This window comes from Trematosphaeria pertusa, assembly GCF_010094035.1.
Source record: "Trematosphaeria pertusa strain CBS 122368 unplaced genomic scaffold BU26scaffold_14, whole genome shotgun sequence".
Lineage (NCBI taxonomy): Eukaryota > Fungi > Ascomycota > Dothideomycetes > Pleosporales > Trematosphaeriaceae > Trematosphaeria > Trematosphaeria pertusa.
The window spans coordinates 130,227-145,809 of record NW_022987225.1 but is presented as its reverse complement, the minus strand read 5'-3'; the positions used below and the strand labels follow the sequence as shown (position 1 = coordinate 145,809).

Sequence of the window (15,583 nt, the reverse complement as noted above, 5' to 3'; positions counted from 1 at the left end):
GCAGCCGTAAGGGGTTCCTCCCTCACGGGACCTATTAGTCATCCCATCAAACGATCCACAACAGCATATTGCATCGTCAGCCATCGAATTGCGTACTGCCTGAGTGCCTTCACGTATCTCAACAAAGCCAGATCCACTTCACCAATGCTTCTCTCGGGCGCCTCCATGCTTCAAAGGTCCATTCACTCCATCTACATGCCCCTCTCTGCCGTCGAAAAGGACATGCGCCGCCCATGAAGGGGAGAAAAGAATTTGATACAAGGAGAGAGAGAAAAATCGCCGGGTCTCCATATACGAGACAATAGTCGTACACGCCGAAGGAAGCCCATGATGCAGAACCGCCTCCTCTTCCGTATATGCCCAAACATTCCGTGGTATCATCCATCAATGAACAAGCCTCCGATGCGCCGTAACCTACCCTGGGGGCCTTCAGAACCCTATCGCCCGCTAAGACGAATGCCCGTCCCACCGATACCCAGGCCATACACCCGCTACGCGAAAGAAAAAAAACATCGTGGTCATCATATGCAGTAACACGTACCTAGTATTCCAGGACTCCCAGAAGCGTGTCGAAAACATCACCCTCTTCTTCTTCGTCATAGTCGTCGGCTTCTTGTGGTCTCTGCGCACCGAAACCATCCTCCTCTTCTGCGTCATCGTCACTGTCGTCGCCATCTTCTTCACCATCTGTACCAAATCCGCTGTCGTCGCCCGAGAAACTAGCCGGCTCCTCTGCACCACCTTCGGCGTCAGATCCTGAGGCGCTATCATCGTCTCCAGTCGTCACTCCGCGCCAACTCTGTTCGCCATCATCCTCTTGATACACGTCCTCGTCAGCCTCAGTGTCTCCTCGATCAAAAGCGGGACCGGATATGTCCTGCCGTTCGCCAAGGAAGGGTCCCGAATGCGGTGTTGCGTATGCGAAGGGCGTTGACTTTCCGACTACAGCGACGGACCTCTGGCTCGGCCGACTCGTCGCATCTGAGTTGGATCTAGGAAGGCCCGGCGCAGAAGAGAAGAAGGGTGATGGTGGCTCACGCGATCGCCGGGGGGTGTTCGTCCAAACGGCAACTTGTGCATTGGCGCCGGTCTCAGCATCTAGTCTAGGAGAAGAGGAGGACGTGACTCGACGACGCTTGACCCTTCCCATAGAGACGCTCGGTGCGCGGGAGGAGGCATGCGGGGCAGATGAGTATTTGACGGGGGAGCTGTTCAAGCGACGTTTTGAGGAGGTGCTTGGTGGTGGCTCTGCAAGCCCCGACGCAGAAACGGTACGGTTGCGGCCAGGCCGTTGCGGATGAAACTCGCTCAAGGGAGAGATTGGCTGCGGCGGACGGTTCTTCAATATTGATGAGGGAGTAATAGAGCACCCCCATTGCTGATCAGCTGGCCGCATGGAGAGCTGGTGGGAGTGGTGACTACTGAAGGACGAATTGACGCTAGATGGAGGCGCGTCGTAGGCTTCGCAGAAGGCCCAGCATGCTTCCCTAGCGTCCGCCTCGGCAACCTGTGGTTGGCACTGCTCCTCATTGCCCTCCATCTGAGAATCCGGGTCGGCTTGATAGCGAGGAAGCTGTCGTACCTCTTGCCATGTCCAAGAACTCCCCATCTGGTCGCTTGACTGTACGTACGCCTCGCGCTGTGTTACGTATAACCTCTTCTGGCCATCTGACAATCGCATTATGACACCGGAATCGAGGAATTGCGCTGACCAAACAGCAGAGTTTTCCATCTCAGCAGGGTCAAGGAAGCGCAGTCTAGACTCCTTCATCACCTTTCGCAGCGGAATAAACGAAGCGCGCAAGCCAGAGTAGGAATTAATCAACGGCTCCTCGTCTTTGTTAGTGTACCTGAGGTGTTCCATGAGGTCGCTGAAGGCATGTGAAAGAGTCGCCTGGATATGGTGGGCGCTTGCGCCCTTGATGGTAACGTTTCGAATGAACCCTCTACTTTGCAATCGCTTGTAGACCATATTCTTGCTTCCGCAAGCCTTAGGAGACAACAGCTCGTCCGATCCTTCCGATGCCCAATCGCTGATTGCCTTCTGACTCCAGCCGTTCTCTTTATCGCTGAATAAATGCGAACTCCTGGAGGAACGTTTTACTCCCGGATGCGGACTAGAGTCTTGCGGGGAACGTGACCGCGCCGGGTTTCCAAATCTCGACTTGCGCGCCTGGGTCCATTCTTCGGAGTCCTGAGTGGTAGCCTTGGACGGATCATGCATTAGCTGATCTGGAGAGAACCAGATTCCGCGGAGGCCGCGTCCCCAAGGAAGCAGGACGATCTCCACCTCCCACGGGTTCAACGAAGTTGGCATGGCGGCGGCTTCAAGAAAATCTAGACGATCTCTGATACCTTCCATTTCCGCCTCAATCTCTTTGCGATCCATGGCGGCAAGTATGAGAGCTGACGACGTCGTAGACTGAAGGGATTGATTCGAGCCAAAGGAGTCGGAGATGGTAGCGACACGGCGACGGCCAATCGAGTTGCTACTATGGTCGGCATCTATTGCCTGATGTAGTTTATCGTGCTCATCCATGCGATGTTCGATCTCGAGCAGCCGACCCTCGTATGCGTCAAGCTGTTGCTGGAGGTCATCGGGGTGAACATAGTTGAAAGACTGGTTGTTCTCTAGAAGGCCTATGCGGTCGCAGTGTTCTCCTAATGTATTCGCCACGTTTGGTATCGAGATGAGCAGATTGTGCAGCGGAGCAAGATACGAAATAAGCTTGTCAAGAGCCTGTGGAGACACCGATCTTGGAATGCTTTGAAGACGCTCTTGGGTGGCGTTAGGAGGGTTGGCGGGAGAGGGTTGAGGCGCTGGGGCTGATGTGACGCTGGCTGACCTGGCATCGTCGCTATTCCGTTGATCTGGATTGGAAGTGAGTCGCATGAGCCCTTCTATGGCCTGCTTCCCTTCATGCAGAGCTTGATCAGCGGCGGTGAGATCCGGGGTATTGGCAATGCTCGGGGTTGCAGCCTCCGTAGCACTCTGGATGAAGTCCTCCAGGTTTAGTGTATTCGGAATGGTGTCGCCGCTCAGGTCGAGATGGAGGTTGCGGTTGAAATCCACAACCGCGTCTAAAGGCCCTCGCGCAGGACTCGTCATTCGTGCATGCTCACCTGCGACTGAGTTCGCTCTCGTTGAAGGTATAATGTTCATGTCGTCCGCTACTGTGGATCCAACAGACTGCTGGCGGTTAACACAACTCCCCGCATTCCCTCCGTCCAAGAATGACAGCCCGAGCCCCTTCACAGCTTGGCGAGAAGGGTCCGAGCCGTCTCGAGAGTGAGCGTCAACCGCCGGGCGCCGGTCATGGGACAAGAAACAAACGTCAGGTACCCGTGGAAGACCTGATGAGCTGGCCTGTGATGAAATACGCCGACGCTGTTCATCCGTTCTGGACCCATTGGCCGGTGAAGCTTCCTGGCGCAGAAGTCGCTGGCTATAGCTAGCATGCGACGTCTTCAGACGCCTAGTGTGCGGGTCACGAAGTCCTGCTGCCGGCAATACTTCAGGCCTCGGCCTCACGCCTCTGCTGTGAATGGGACACCGCGCCCCAAAATGTAATAGGCAGCGACCGCCACAGCTTGCTTGCGCTTGCTGCAGCGCACCTGCTACCGTGAGTGAAGGGTGCTCAGACGCGCGAGTTTCGGAGCGGTGAAAGCACGCATGATGTCCGCACACGCAGGTGGTGGAGCGCTCGCTGCTCGACCGATGTTCCTTGCTGGCATCATGAAGCTGAGCGCTGCCCTGGTCCCAGAATTGCTGGCACCCACAGCCCACGCCAATGGCTGGGTCGCGGTAGTTGCAAGGGCCGGTCGGGAGGGGCTGCGTCAACGGTCGGTATTGCGCGGAAGGCTGCTGCCCGAAGCCTGCCATGGGTGCCTAGCTGTGGCATCCCACGAAGGACGCAGTCGACTTAGAATTGAGACATGTCTTGGGCCTACAATAGCTTTCATCGGGTTAGCAGACGTCGAGGGAACTTTTGGCGGGGCCGAGCGCCTACCGAGTGATTGGCGAGCAGCTTGCGAAGGAAGCAGCTTCCTTCGAGGTGGGCGACAGCGACTATATATACTGGAGGGCGCAGCGGGCGGAGACGACGTGTGTGCGGTGGTCGGTGGGTGCAGAGGACGAGGGCAGAGGACGAAGGGCAGGAAGGAGGCCGTCGACAGCGACGATAGATGAGAGCTCGGTGACTCTTCATGGCCTGCAGGCACGCATGCGACCGTTCCAGTCAGGGATCACGGATCACGGCGCGCTCTAACGCACCCGCGGCTGTGGAACGCGGCGCTATCGGCCGTCTGCGCGCCGTGGTTGGCTGCCGCGCGCCGGGGAAAACGCGGAGGCCAGGCTGAGGGCGCCAATCCCTGCGGAAACGGCAGTGCTACCACAGTGGCAGCTTGGCCGCCGTGCCAGCGTGGAGATAAACCGGCCGACCTCGCGCAAAAAGCACCCTCACGCATCCGGCCGGCTGAGACAATTCAATAATCGCTGATGGATGGCGCGACTGCTGCTGCGCTTTCACCAAGGCAGCAGCGCGTCCGGCGCCGCGGGAGATTGCGTGACAAGTCACCGTTTGCCCTATCGTGGACTCGGAGGCCTCCCATTGGGCAGGACTCGAGGACCCTCCCGCAGCTGCAGGCGCAACGACAGATTCGCGGTGCATGTGGGGAGGACGCGGCGCAGATGCTGGCCCCGTGTGGGCGAGTCGTCAGCTCTGGCCTGCATGCCGTGTGCTCGTTTTGGGAAAGCACGACGCGGCGAGTCTGCACATGAAGATGTAACCGCTCACGTTTCCCTACAGCGACGATTGCTCTGGAAACTTCAAGTTCCAGGCACTGGGATTCATGGGACCTGTGAGGCGCCTGAAAGGTAGCAAAAGCAATCACGCATCATAGCATAGCCCTGGAGGTGAAGTCTAACAAAATTGAGACTTCCGAGTACGGGAAGAGGAAGGCACGATGGTGCTCCTTCCTGTGTTTGCGAACTTCGCCACCTGCACCACCTGCACGCCAAGCGCCCTCTGCATATCGTGCGGGAAATAGTCTAAACCGCGCGTTGTTGACGAAGGCTCGACGTGCGGCGGGCGACTTCCTTCTACGTTTGGTGTAACCTCCCGGGTGGGCTGTACTAGACTAGTTCCACTCTGTGTAACCTGTGGCACGATAACGAGCGCCTACGCCAGCCCCGTGCACACGTCCATGCGTCTTCCAAGTCCCGTCTATCCATACACCAATTCCCAACATATTCCCTCCAGGTCGAGTTTAACCCTTCAAGCAAGCTTCAAGCCATTCTCATCAGGCTTGAACCATTCCCTCAGTAAATCGCTCAATATCTCATTTGCCCCCTTCTTCGCCTCCACGCTGCTCGTTGCGCTGCACTCGATGTACAGCTTGATCTTGGGTTCAGTCCCTGAGCCTCGTACCGTAAAGACGGCGCCGTCGTCTAGCTCGCAGGTGATCATCTGGCTAGCCTTATCGACCGGCAGATCTGGGACGTGGTCCTTGCTCTTGGAGTCATACCCCTCGGTTAGATCCCTCCATCGCGCAATCCTGCGCGATCCCAATTGCGTAGGGTACGGGTCGCCCAAAGCACGTATCGCCGTGAAGACCTTGGCCGTAGTAGTCGGCGAAGGCGAAATGAGGTACGTGTTCGCGTCTTCGAAGTGGCCTAGGTATTCGTAGAGCCGTTGTAGTTTCGCATATGGGGTGAGACCTTGACTGGACCAGCGCGATGCCGCGGCTAGGAAGATGGCTGCTGCGCTGATGCTGTCCTTGTCGTGAACGGTTTGAGGTATCATGTATCCTAGAGCTTCTTCAAATGCGAACACCACGTCATAGCCTTGCTTCGTGAGATCGCGCGCTACGTTACCGAGCCACTTAAAGCCAGTCAGGGTTTCGGCATAGTGGAAGCCTTCCTTCTTGGCTAGTGCGAGGAGCATCCGTGAGCTGACGGTCGATGCTAGCATAGCGAGCTTTTCTCGTGGTTTCGACTTCGGGTACCGCTCAAACAGATAAGACGCAAGCAATATGCCTAGCTCGTTGCCAGTAAATGTGTGCCAGGTGCCAGAAACCTTCTCGGCCGTGGCTAATCGATCAGCATCGGGGTCGCTTGCCAGTATCAGCGATATTGACGATGCATCCGCCGTCTCCATCGCTAGATCCAACGCGCCCTTCTCCTCTGGGTTTGGGAATTTCACGGTTGGAAAGTCCGGATTCGGCTCTGCTTGCGTTTCCACGACGGTCATTTGTGATGCTATGCCGAGATCCTTCACGCACCGGGTCATTGCTCTTAGTCCTACGCCGTGCATAGGAGTGTACACAAACTTGAGATTCGGGTCCACGGGGACTTTCTCGCCGTCCGGTGATACTGCCGCTTGAATTGCTCGATGATATTGGTCTCGGATTAGCCCGAGAGAACCCTCGACGAGGAGGCTCGGGCTATCCACAACGGATGTGTCCCAGGTGACAGGCTTCAAATTCTCCAGGATCGCCTTCGCGATACCAACATCGTGCGGAGGAATGATCTGGCAGCCGTTCGACCAGTACACCTTGTAGCCGTTGTCCTGGGCAGGGTTGTGACTCGCGGTAATCATGACTCCGGCAACAGCACCCAGCTCCCGGACACCAAACGGAACCAGAGGCGTATGTGTGGGTGTCTCGTACCACCAGACCTTTATCCCCTTGGCGACGAATGCCGCAGCCGCCAGTTTGGCGAATTTTGCCGAGTTATGGCGCGCATCGCGACCGATGACCACGCCTCGTTGTTTGACTTCTTGCTCGTTCTTAAGAAGATATGCCGCCAGACCTTGGGACGCTTGAATGACGGTCAGCGAGTTCATGCAGGCGAATCCAGCTTGCATGGGTCCGCGTAATCCTGCGGTACCGAACGTGATGCGATACCGGAGGCGTTTCTCCAATTCATCGTTGTCTCCCCGATTGAGCAGTTTGTAGATCTCGTCGGTGGTGGTTTTGTCTTCATCCAGTCGCAGCCACTCCTCCGCTAGCTCTTTGATATCGGCGGTTACGGGCATGTTGTTCGTGTAGGAAGGGTATCACATGCAAAGCGGGGAATAAAATGCGGGATTCGGTCGTAGGAAATCAGGGCCCAAAGAGAGCGAACAGCGTATTTATGCGTTCTCGCCGGCTGATCAGCGATTTCAGTGATGAAAGTCTTGCCAAACAGGTGATGCTAGATCGGTATTCTCTCGGAACAGAAGGCGATCGATATCACCTGCTGGGTTGGTCATCCGCCACTCTTGGCCTGGAATGTTGAATAATCGGTTGCTTGTCTTTGACGTCGACTTTACTCTGTTGGTTGAATCCTGGTGCCTTTCAGCATCGGTCGATGCAGGGGTAAGGTGGTTGGCAGCAGGAAGTTGGGTGTGCACGTGGGGTTCTCCATTCCAACCTTGGAAAGTTCCAAGCTTCGTTCATGAAACGTCCGAGCTCCCACAGTGGGACTCCAGGGCTTGGAACACCGACTCTCTCACGCGTTCACTCACTCGACCGCTGCGACCTTTCTCAATCTCGCTCGCGTCTTTCTACAGATCCGGAAGATGGCCTGATCCCCTCCTGTTCCCCGGTCCTTCGCTCTGCAACCCAGATTTCATACTTCCAACCCCCAAACCCCCTCCACCCACCCTTCACCGCCTTCAGCAATAATGGACCGGCAGACACAGCGGAAGTCGAGGATATTCACCAGACGCGAGATTGAGGCTCTTATCGCCAGCGGCCGCTCCATTGTCATTGTAGACGGCAGGGTGTTGAAGGCTGATGCGTGGTTGCCGTATCATCCCGGCGGGGACAAAGCCATCAGGCATATGATAGGGCGAGACGCTACCGACGAGGTTCAAAGGTACATCCACACAACCCATTCGCCATCTTTGCTGATCTGACTATTCTGGCCCAGATTTCACTCGGCACAGACGCTCGAACTTGCCTACCGCTACCAAATCGGCCGCATTGAAGGACGATGGACCAATTTCGTACCCCCGATACAAGGAGGGCAGTTCAGGACGCAGGAGGAACTAGACAAGATCTCAGAGGAAGAGTATATCGAGTCCTATTCGGAACAAGAGAGTATCAGCACGGTGTCGTCGGCCGACCAGAGCCCGATCTTCGAACCTGCGGACCAGAGCGCCTCGATGCGCAAGCGAAACACCGGCAACATCCCACGATCCCCCTCAGACTCCTCCATTTCTTCGGTCGACCTCGATGATTTGCCAACGGCGCCGAAGATGTCGGTGCTAGATGCTCGAACGCAGCAGGAGATCGACTTCGACAAAGCGAAATATCCTTCTCTCGACCCCGACACCCAGGACAACATAACCAGGAAATACCGGGAGCTGCAGAAGCGCATAGAGGCGAAGGGCCTGTACCGCTGTCGGTACTCGTCGTACGGGATCGAGCTCATACGCTACGCGTTCTTCTTCGGTTCTTTTGTCTACCTGCTGCGGTCCGGCTGGTACGTCACAAGCGCCGTACCGCTCGCCTGCTTGTGGCACCAACTCGCATTCACGGTCCACGACGCAGGACACATGGGCATCACCCATAATTTCCACGTAGACACGACCCTCGCCATGATCATTGCTAACTATGTCGGCGGTTTGAGCGCCTGCTGGTGGAAGTACAACCACAACGTACACCACCTTGTCACAAATTCTCCGGAGCACGACCCGGATATCGAATATATTCCCTTCTTCGCCATCACCCACCGTTTTTTCGAGAGCCTTACCTCCACATACTACGAACGAGTTATGGAATACGACGCATTCGCAAAGTTTTTGGTACGATTTCAGAACTATACCTACTATCCCATCATGTTGTTCGCACGCTTCAATCTCTACAGATTGGGCTGGACTTACATCCTGCTTGGCCAAGGTCCTAAGAAAGGCCCAGCTTGGTGGCACCGGTACTTTGAGCTTGTGGGCCAGGTCTTCTTCTGGACCTGGTACGGCTACGGGGTGGTGTACAAGACGGTCCCTGGAGGCTGGAACCGTTTCCTCTTCGTTCTGATCAGCCACGCTCTTACCTCTCCGCTCCACGTTCAGATCACGCTCAGCCACTTCGCCATGAGCACCACCGACATGGGCGCCACCGAATCTTTTCCCCAGAAGATGCTGAGGACGACGATGGATGTCGACTGTCCCGAGTGGCTCGACTTCTTCCACGGCGGCCTCCAGTTCCAGGCCATTCATCATCTATATCCCCGGATTCCCAGGCATAATCTGCGGCGGACACAGAAACTTGTTCAAGACTTTTGCAATGATGTGGGTATACCCTATGCCTTGTACGGGTTTGTCGATGGGAATAAGGCGGTTATTGGGAAGCTCGCGGATGTTGGTAGGCAGGCAGCTATACTTGCTGAGTGCCAGCGCACCATTGCGGAGGGGGACTTCGGCATGCACTAATATGGCGTTTCTCTTGGATCATGGAAGTGGAACTTCTTGCGCTAGATGATGCAGTGGCAAGTATCGGACCCAGCTTATACAATCTTTCAACGGGCCGCTCTTGTTGTCTCTCAGCAATGCACCCAACGAGTGAATATTGCGGCCATGCCCCTACCCACGATATTCTTAGCCATGCTGACTCTGAACAGTGATGACTAGGATGTGCGGAACTCTGTCACAGAAAACGCCTGTGCTCAGGGAGTCTACTTTGTCTGACTCCAACAGAGAAAGACATAAAAGCTGTGTCTACCGCCCTTACCGATGTTCACAACCATTCATCGAAAGTCCCAGCAATCCCTCCATTGACTTATTACGGCCAAATTTGCAATATTATCTCCCCTGCAGAACAGATCTTCATTCCTCAAGATGTCCACAGCCGTCGATCGCATAGTGCAACCCGCGCTAACCGAAGAAGTCGAATACGAACCACTCTTCGAACCCAGAGGTCTCCACGAAGGCGTCGAACTCGAAATCTTCCGATGGATGTTCCCTGAAAACAAGAGCCATCGACCCTTTGAGCCCGCCGAAATCGCACGATTTTTCAAAGAAGACAGTGCTCAGACACTTTACGCCCCGGAACTCCAAAAATTCGTACCACAACACAGAAGAGCTAAAAAGCGAGAAGTTAGCGCGGAGGAGATAATCTCGCATTTGCACTGGCGAGTCGTGAACTGGGTTGATAAAAGCCATAGAGAGTTCTATAACAAGATTATGAAGCGCTGTAGCAGGGAGGAGCTTGCGGAGCGGTTGGAGAAGATTGTGAGGCTTACTGGATGGGCTCCCAAGCCTGGCCCTAATGCCAAGCCTCCGAAGGAGACGCCGAACTGCGCACCGCAGTGAAGGAAAGCAGCTCCGATTGCGTGCTTTTCGTACCAGCAGCATTCCTGGTACCCTTCCCGGTATATAGTGTGGAGACAGGCCCATCACATGTACTTCCCTTTTCCTCTTACCCTGTTCTTTCCCCTTAGAAATGGGTTATTTTGGCTCTATTGAGTTTGCTTCCATTCCTTTGCTATTCACGCTCATTTCGCCTCATGCTGTCAACGCGTTGAAACTGCAATGATCAATAACACACGCTGGACCCCTCGCGCAGGCTGGTACCTCCCTCTTAGGGAAGTACAAGGTTTCTCTCCTTCAATCCCGCATTCACGCGCTTCCTAATACCCAGCGGCCTCGAGCAACGATCACGTCACAGCATATGCTTCTTCATTCCCAGGTTCAACTTTCACAGTCTCTCGGGGAGGACATCACGGATAAACATTGGCTGGTTCTTTCAGTGTAACGCATTCATCGTGAATACAAAATCCGGCTCCAAGCCTCGATGACCACGGCCGACAACCTGCTAGAGTCTACGACATCAACTACGGTGTATTGGCAGCACACATCTATCACGGTTCTTCATCTCCTCACCCTATATCGAAAAGCCCACAATGCAGGAAGCCTACGCTGAGAAATCAGGAAGAGGCGCTGAGAAACCAGGCAGGGGCACCCAGCAGACAGACGCCCACGCGCACGGTCTCCGCTGCCTCGCCGCCATTCGGAACTCCGCCAAATCCACCCCAGTGTTCCGCATCCTCGAAAGCAGCACCAACCCCATCGACCGCGACATGGAGCTCTTCCTCTTCCGCGAGATCGCCTCTGGCCGCTCTGCCTCCGAAATCGCGCGCGAGCTCTCCTACGGCGGCATCTACAACGTGTGCAGGCAGTTTCCAGGCGCGTTCACGTATCTGCATGCGGGCAGGCCAAGGCTTACGGAGGATAAGATCCTCAAGCATATGTATTGGAGGCTGGCGAAGTGGCCCTCGTGGCCGACGAGCTGGGAGAAGAGGTTGATCAGGGGGACGAGCTTGGAGGAGGTGGCGTGGTGTTTGCATGAGGGGACTTGGGATGAGCCAGAGTGGGGAAGGGCGCAGGAGAGACGGAGGGAGAAGTGGAGGGGTCCAGGGTATACGGATAAGAGGGGCGAGTGTTGTCATGGGAGGAAGACGAAAGAGGATTTCGGATGCAGTGGGCTTTCGTGGCTTTGTGGCGGGGACTCGGGATGAGATGTGACTGGAACTAGGCTTCTGTGAGTATGCTATTTCCTTGTGTCGCGCTGCCGATGACTTTCTTTAGCGTCTCCCGTCCTGGTATGACGAGTAGGTCTTCTAGTTTCTGCGCGATGGTGCATCGGGTAGCTTGTAGTGCTCTAGATCATTATTCTATTTCCAGTCACTCTATTCTTTCTGACTGCAGGAATCCAGGAAATTTGATAAGTGGCTGAGTGGAATGTGAGTGTCGGAACCCGCGTGTGACGCAGAGTCCATGTAAGAGTCACGCTCATAGTATGGTCAGTGCTTCAACGCTATATTCCAAGGTTCCTCTTCACACCTGCCTGTCTCAAGACCCCCATTATTTAACAAAGAACTTCCACACCAGCAAGCTTATTATATACCGATCTACGATATCTTAGCTACCAAAATTTCGTTGATTACACCTCCTTAACCGTCGACCTCTGCGAATCCATCAAGCCAAGCCATGTCGTATCCCGGACCTCTCTCCAACGACGAGGACAGCGCATATTATTCGGAGTCCACAAACTCTGACGAATCTGAATCTTCCATCACGAAAGGAGCCCTCAAGTTCATCATGAGGAATTCTCACGCCAAGAAGCTCCAATTTGAGAAGGTGGACTTCGAAAACGTCTATGAAATCGAAGACGCAGAATGCAAATTCCTCGGAAATATGCTCCAACCAAACGCGAATGAAGAGTTCAGCCAATATCTTTGCGAACACGGGATAGACCCCTTGGAAGAATTGCGCTGGCTTGAATCCCACTTTATGTGGAGACTGGTACACTGGAACGATGACGAACATACGAGCAAGGAACTACGTGAGGGGCTGGAGGATTTAGTTTCCCGCGAGATGCTCGCATGGTGGCTAGAACCCCAGGACATCGAATACTTCCACAGATACGTACCTGACGGCGTGCAGAAGAGGTGTCTCGAAGCAGCACTATTTGCATGCAAGGAACGAGAATACGAGTCCACGCTTCCTGAGAACAACGACTCCAGCCGCTCCCTCGAGAGAGAAGTCATAGACGCCATCCGGAAAGGCACGCCCATGGAGAGCATTGAAACCGGGATGTAGCTTGGAGGCTCCTGGTCAACTGAGAAAACATGGAGCGATGCGGTCCTGAAATATCGCCAAAATGGCGGCAAAACGTTGACTTCGGATCACATCATCCAGCAGATATACTGGCGCCTCGCAAATTGGGAAGATGAGCTTGTGAAGCCCCGGGAATACTTCCCTCAGGCTCTCCCACGAGAGAAAATGGCATGGATTCTTCATGACGAGATTGAAGGCCCACACGTCTTTAAAGGCGGCTACTGGGAACTGGAGGAGCGTTACAACGCTTGCAAAGAGGCTCACGGGAAACTCGATGAATCCATCAGGAAAGCGAAGGTTGTACAGAAACGAGGGGGAAAGTTGCACGTAGATATCAACAAGGTGAAGAGGGAGCTAAAACAGGCCAAGATTGGTATGCGGCGTGCGGGGGAGGAAATGACGGATTATAAAAAGGAGCGAGTGCCGAACGGACGGACGTGTACTGTCACGGGTTTCCCGTACGTCGGTTGTGAGATCTAGATTCAGGGGTCTCGACCTATTTCTACCTAGATAAAGTCATCATTATGCCCACCAGGACATTCGTCCTCTTCCCGTTCTCTTGAGTCATATCGCTGCTTGCTACTATCATGCCCCGTTTACCGAGTAATGGATTTTGTTTATTGCTGGATCGCACTTTCTCCTTTCAGGTGCCGTTGCGTTCGGTCGCACCTGCCGCTCTTAATCAGTGAGTCCGAGCCATGCAAAGAGTCATATTCTACCGTCTACTCATGAATCCCTGAAGATTATCAGTCATCCAGCTGACTCAAAACAATCCTCGCTCTTGTCATACCACGCCTCATTATAAGATTCTACACTCCCGCTCTTCTCTTCTCTCCTCCATCAACATCCTCACAAACACAGACTTGGCATACCGCAGCCTAGAGCACTTCAGCACACGGCCACGTCTCAGTTATCTACCTCGATCACAGTCCATCGTGAACCTATACGCAGTTACGAGCTCTGTCTCCTTGGTCGTGCAGTAGCCATGCTCGAAATCGAGCTCCTCACGTTCGCCGGCGCCACCGTGGTTGCAATAGCCCTCCTCCCTCGTCTCTACGTCGTCAAAAAACGCGAAGCGGCCAGCAAACAACGCGAAGCGGCCATCGACCACTTAATCCAACAAGCGAAGACCGAGAGAGCCCACTATGCACCGATCGACTTCAGAAAAGGCCCTCTAAAGTCCGGATGCGCGCGCGAGCTCGCCGAAATGGAAATGCGCTTCCTTCGCTCCCTCATCGATCACTTCTCGGGGCGAGCGATGAGCGGATTCTTCCCACGAAACGATCCCTTCCTAGGCTGGTATCTCAGCGGTCTTTCTGAGACTGAGATGCCGTCGCTGGAGCACATCTGGAGTCATTTTTGTTATCGTGTGATACACTGGGATGACGACCAAGTCATTAAAGAGCACCTTGAGACAGTCATCAGCCGGGGCGCGCTTGCGAGCATGCTGATCGACGAACATAAGGAGATTGCCTTCCGATCGATAGAACTCAACGTCGGCCGCCTCCTCGCCTCCTCAGACTTCCTGAAGTCACACAAGCTTGAAATCGAGGAATACCACTTCCTTGAGAACGAAAGCAAATACACCGAAGATACCGTCCTCGAGGGCCTTCTACAATTGATCAAGAATCCAACGCGGACTGGTTACCACAATACACTGAACCTATTCGGAGGACCGCTCGACAAAGTCTATTTGCACTTCATCTGGCGAGTCATCCACTGGCCTCCGTCATCTCACGCCGTGTTCAATTCGATTGACCTAGTCAAAAAGAGGATGCAAGCATCCTGGACCTCATCATCTACCAATATCGAGCAACGGAGAAAGCTGGAGGATATCACGTCGCGCGAAGCGCTCGCCAGAATCCTCGTTGACGAGCTTCAGAAGGCGATGAGATATGCCACACTCGGGAATAAGAAGTCTGACACCGCGGAGTCTGAAAGAGCGGAGCTTGGCGAGAAGATGAAGGTGATGTTTACCGCCGTGTGGGATTCTAGGATAGCCGTGTTCCACGGAGTCCCGGAAGAGAGCTTTGAGGAGAGGCTTACGCCAGAAAAATGCCTCCGTACTCTTCTAGACCGTCATCGTAACGAGAGGCATGTTTACAAACGACTTGACTTAGATGCGAAGTTAGGGATTCCGAGCGATGACTGCGCTCCGAGCGCTGAATGTCGACTCCTCAGATACCTCCTGAGGAACTACAGGCACTACGATGGCGATCCAGAAGTGGAAGCAAAGATGGGACCAGCCGAAGCTCAAGAGCATGGCATGCTCCCGATTTGGAACCACTATCTGTGGCGCGTCGTCTTTTGGAAGGACGAAACGCATACGAATATTCAGGCGCGCCATCACCTTGAAGAAATCACGACCAGAGAAGGCCTCGCTAGCTTCCTGCTCAAGACTACTTGCGAAGGCAAGGCCGTGGCGTTGAAGAAGTCACCAGCGTCTCGCGACGAAGCATCTGTGAGCGACTGCGCTATCTACAACGGAGCAGCGATCCCAGATGTCCGCAAGGGAGACACCATCAGCATGCAATCTCCTCCTGAAGGGTCGGGAAGCGAAGAACCCACTTACGAAAGCCTCTGTATGGATCCATTCTTTAGCGGCGGCAGTTCAGGCAAACGAGAGTCCGGGCGCACGGAGTCTTCCACCAATCCATCAAGCAGACACCAAAGCGCAGCCGAAGTAGATGCGAGGCATGTACTTGACGGGAAGAGACACCCTGTCAACGAAGGATTTGGTCCGTACGTCTTCCCAAAGAAAGCGGGCAGTCATGACGCGTTGGACGTAGCGAATCCGCCCAGCGTGGACAGCCCTGGCTCCGACGATGGGGCAGAAGGTGGCGCTGACGTATCGGACGACGGGTCATTTACTCGTAGTGTTCCTACCGTGGACCTCGAGGATTTGGAGGACCGGAAATGACGTCGTCGTGAGGCTGCTCATGTTTCCATTTCCATATGTAAAGCATACAACTAGTAAGCAT

General features: G+C 54.5%; 7 protein-coding genes across 7 annotated transcripts; 4 read left to right on the top strand and 3 right to left on the bottom strand.

The window, feature by feature from the left end:
• Nucleotides 1-68: 68 nt before the first annotated feature.
• On the bottom strand, nt 69-4,186 carry BU26DRAFT_522385 (uncharacterized protein). The gene is made up of 2 exons (XM_033829777.1): nt 4,011-4,186; nt 69-3,956 (listed from the first exon to the last, which is right to left on the bottom strand). The coding sequence occupies exon 2, from the start codon at nt 3,881-3,883 to the stop codon at nt 542-544; it is 3,342 nt and encodes a 1,113-aa protein (XP_033679578.1). The 5' UTR covers nt 3,884-3,956; nt 4,011-4,186; the 3' UTR covers nt 69-541.
• A 716-nt stretch (nt 4,187-4,902) lies between these two features.
• BU26DRAFT_522384 (uncharacterized protein) lies at nt 4,903-7,386 on the bottom strand. The gene has a single exon (XM_033829776.1). It carries the CDS (start codon nt 7,035-7,037, stop codon nt 5,277-5,279), a length of 1,761 nt encoding a protein of 586 aa, XP_033679577.1. The 5' UTR covers nt 7,038-7,386; the 3' UTR covers nt 4,903-5,276.
• Nucleotides 7,353-9,685, top strand: BU26DRAFT_81533 (fatty acid/sphingolipid desaturase). The gene is made up of 3 exons (XM_033836366.1): nt 7,353-7,861; nt 7,916-9,472; nt 9,605-9,685. Exons 1-2 carry the CDS (start codon nt 7,668-7,670, stop codon nt 9,414-9,416), a joined length of 1,695 nt encoding a protein of 564 aa, XP_033679576.1. The 5' UTR covers nt 7,353-7,667; the 3' UTR covers nt 9,417-9,472; nt 9,605-9,685.
• Nucleotides 9,686-9,703: 18 nt separating this feature from the next.
• On the bottom strand, nt 9,704-10,644 carry BU26DRAFT_81527 (uncharacterized protein). Its single transcript, XM_033836365.1, has one exon. The coding sequence runs from the start codon at nt 10,377-10,379 to the stop codon at nt 9,858-9,860; it is 522 nt and encodes a 173-aa protein (XP_033679575.1). The 5' UTR covers nt 10,380-10,644; the 3' UTR covers nt 9,704-9,857.
• Nucleotides 10,591-11,824, top strand: BU26DRAFT_81535 (uncharacterized protein). The gene is made up of 2 exons (XM_033836367.1): nt 10,591-11,523; nt 11,699-11,824. The coding sequence occupies exon 1, from the start codon at nt 10,886-10,888 to the stop codon at nt 11,498-11,500; it is 615 nt and encodes a 204-aa protein (XP_033679574.1). The 5' UTR covers nt 10,591-10,885; the 3' UTR covers nt 11,501-11,523; nt 11,699-11,824.
• On the top strand, nt 11,762-13,082 carry BU26DRAFT_608141 (uncharacterized protein; the record flags this gene model as incomplete). Its single annotated transcript, XM_033835818.1, has 2 exons — nt 11,762-12,580; nt 12,620-13,082. Exons 1-2 carry the CDS (start codon nt 11,973-11,975, stop codon nt 13,080-13,082), a joined length of 1,071 nt encoding a protein of 356 aa, XP_033679573.1. The 5' UTR covers nt 11,762-11,972.
• Nucleotides 13,083-13,455: 373 nt separating this feature from the next.
• On the top strand, nt 13,456-15,522 carry BU26DRAFT_579083 (uncharacterized protein; the record flags this gene model as incomplete). The annotated part of the gene is made up of 1 exon (XM_033834442.1): nt 13,456-15,522. A coding segment is annotated over one exon (2,067 nt), but the record flags the coding sequence as incomplete, so codon positions are not given.
• Between the last annotated feature and the right edge of the window lie 61 nt (nt 15,523-15,583).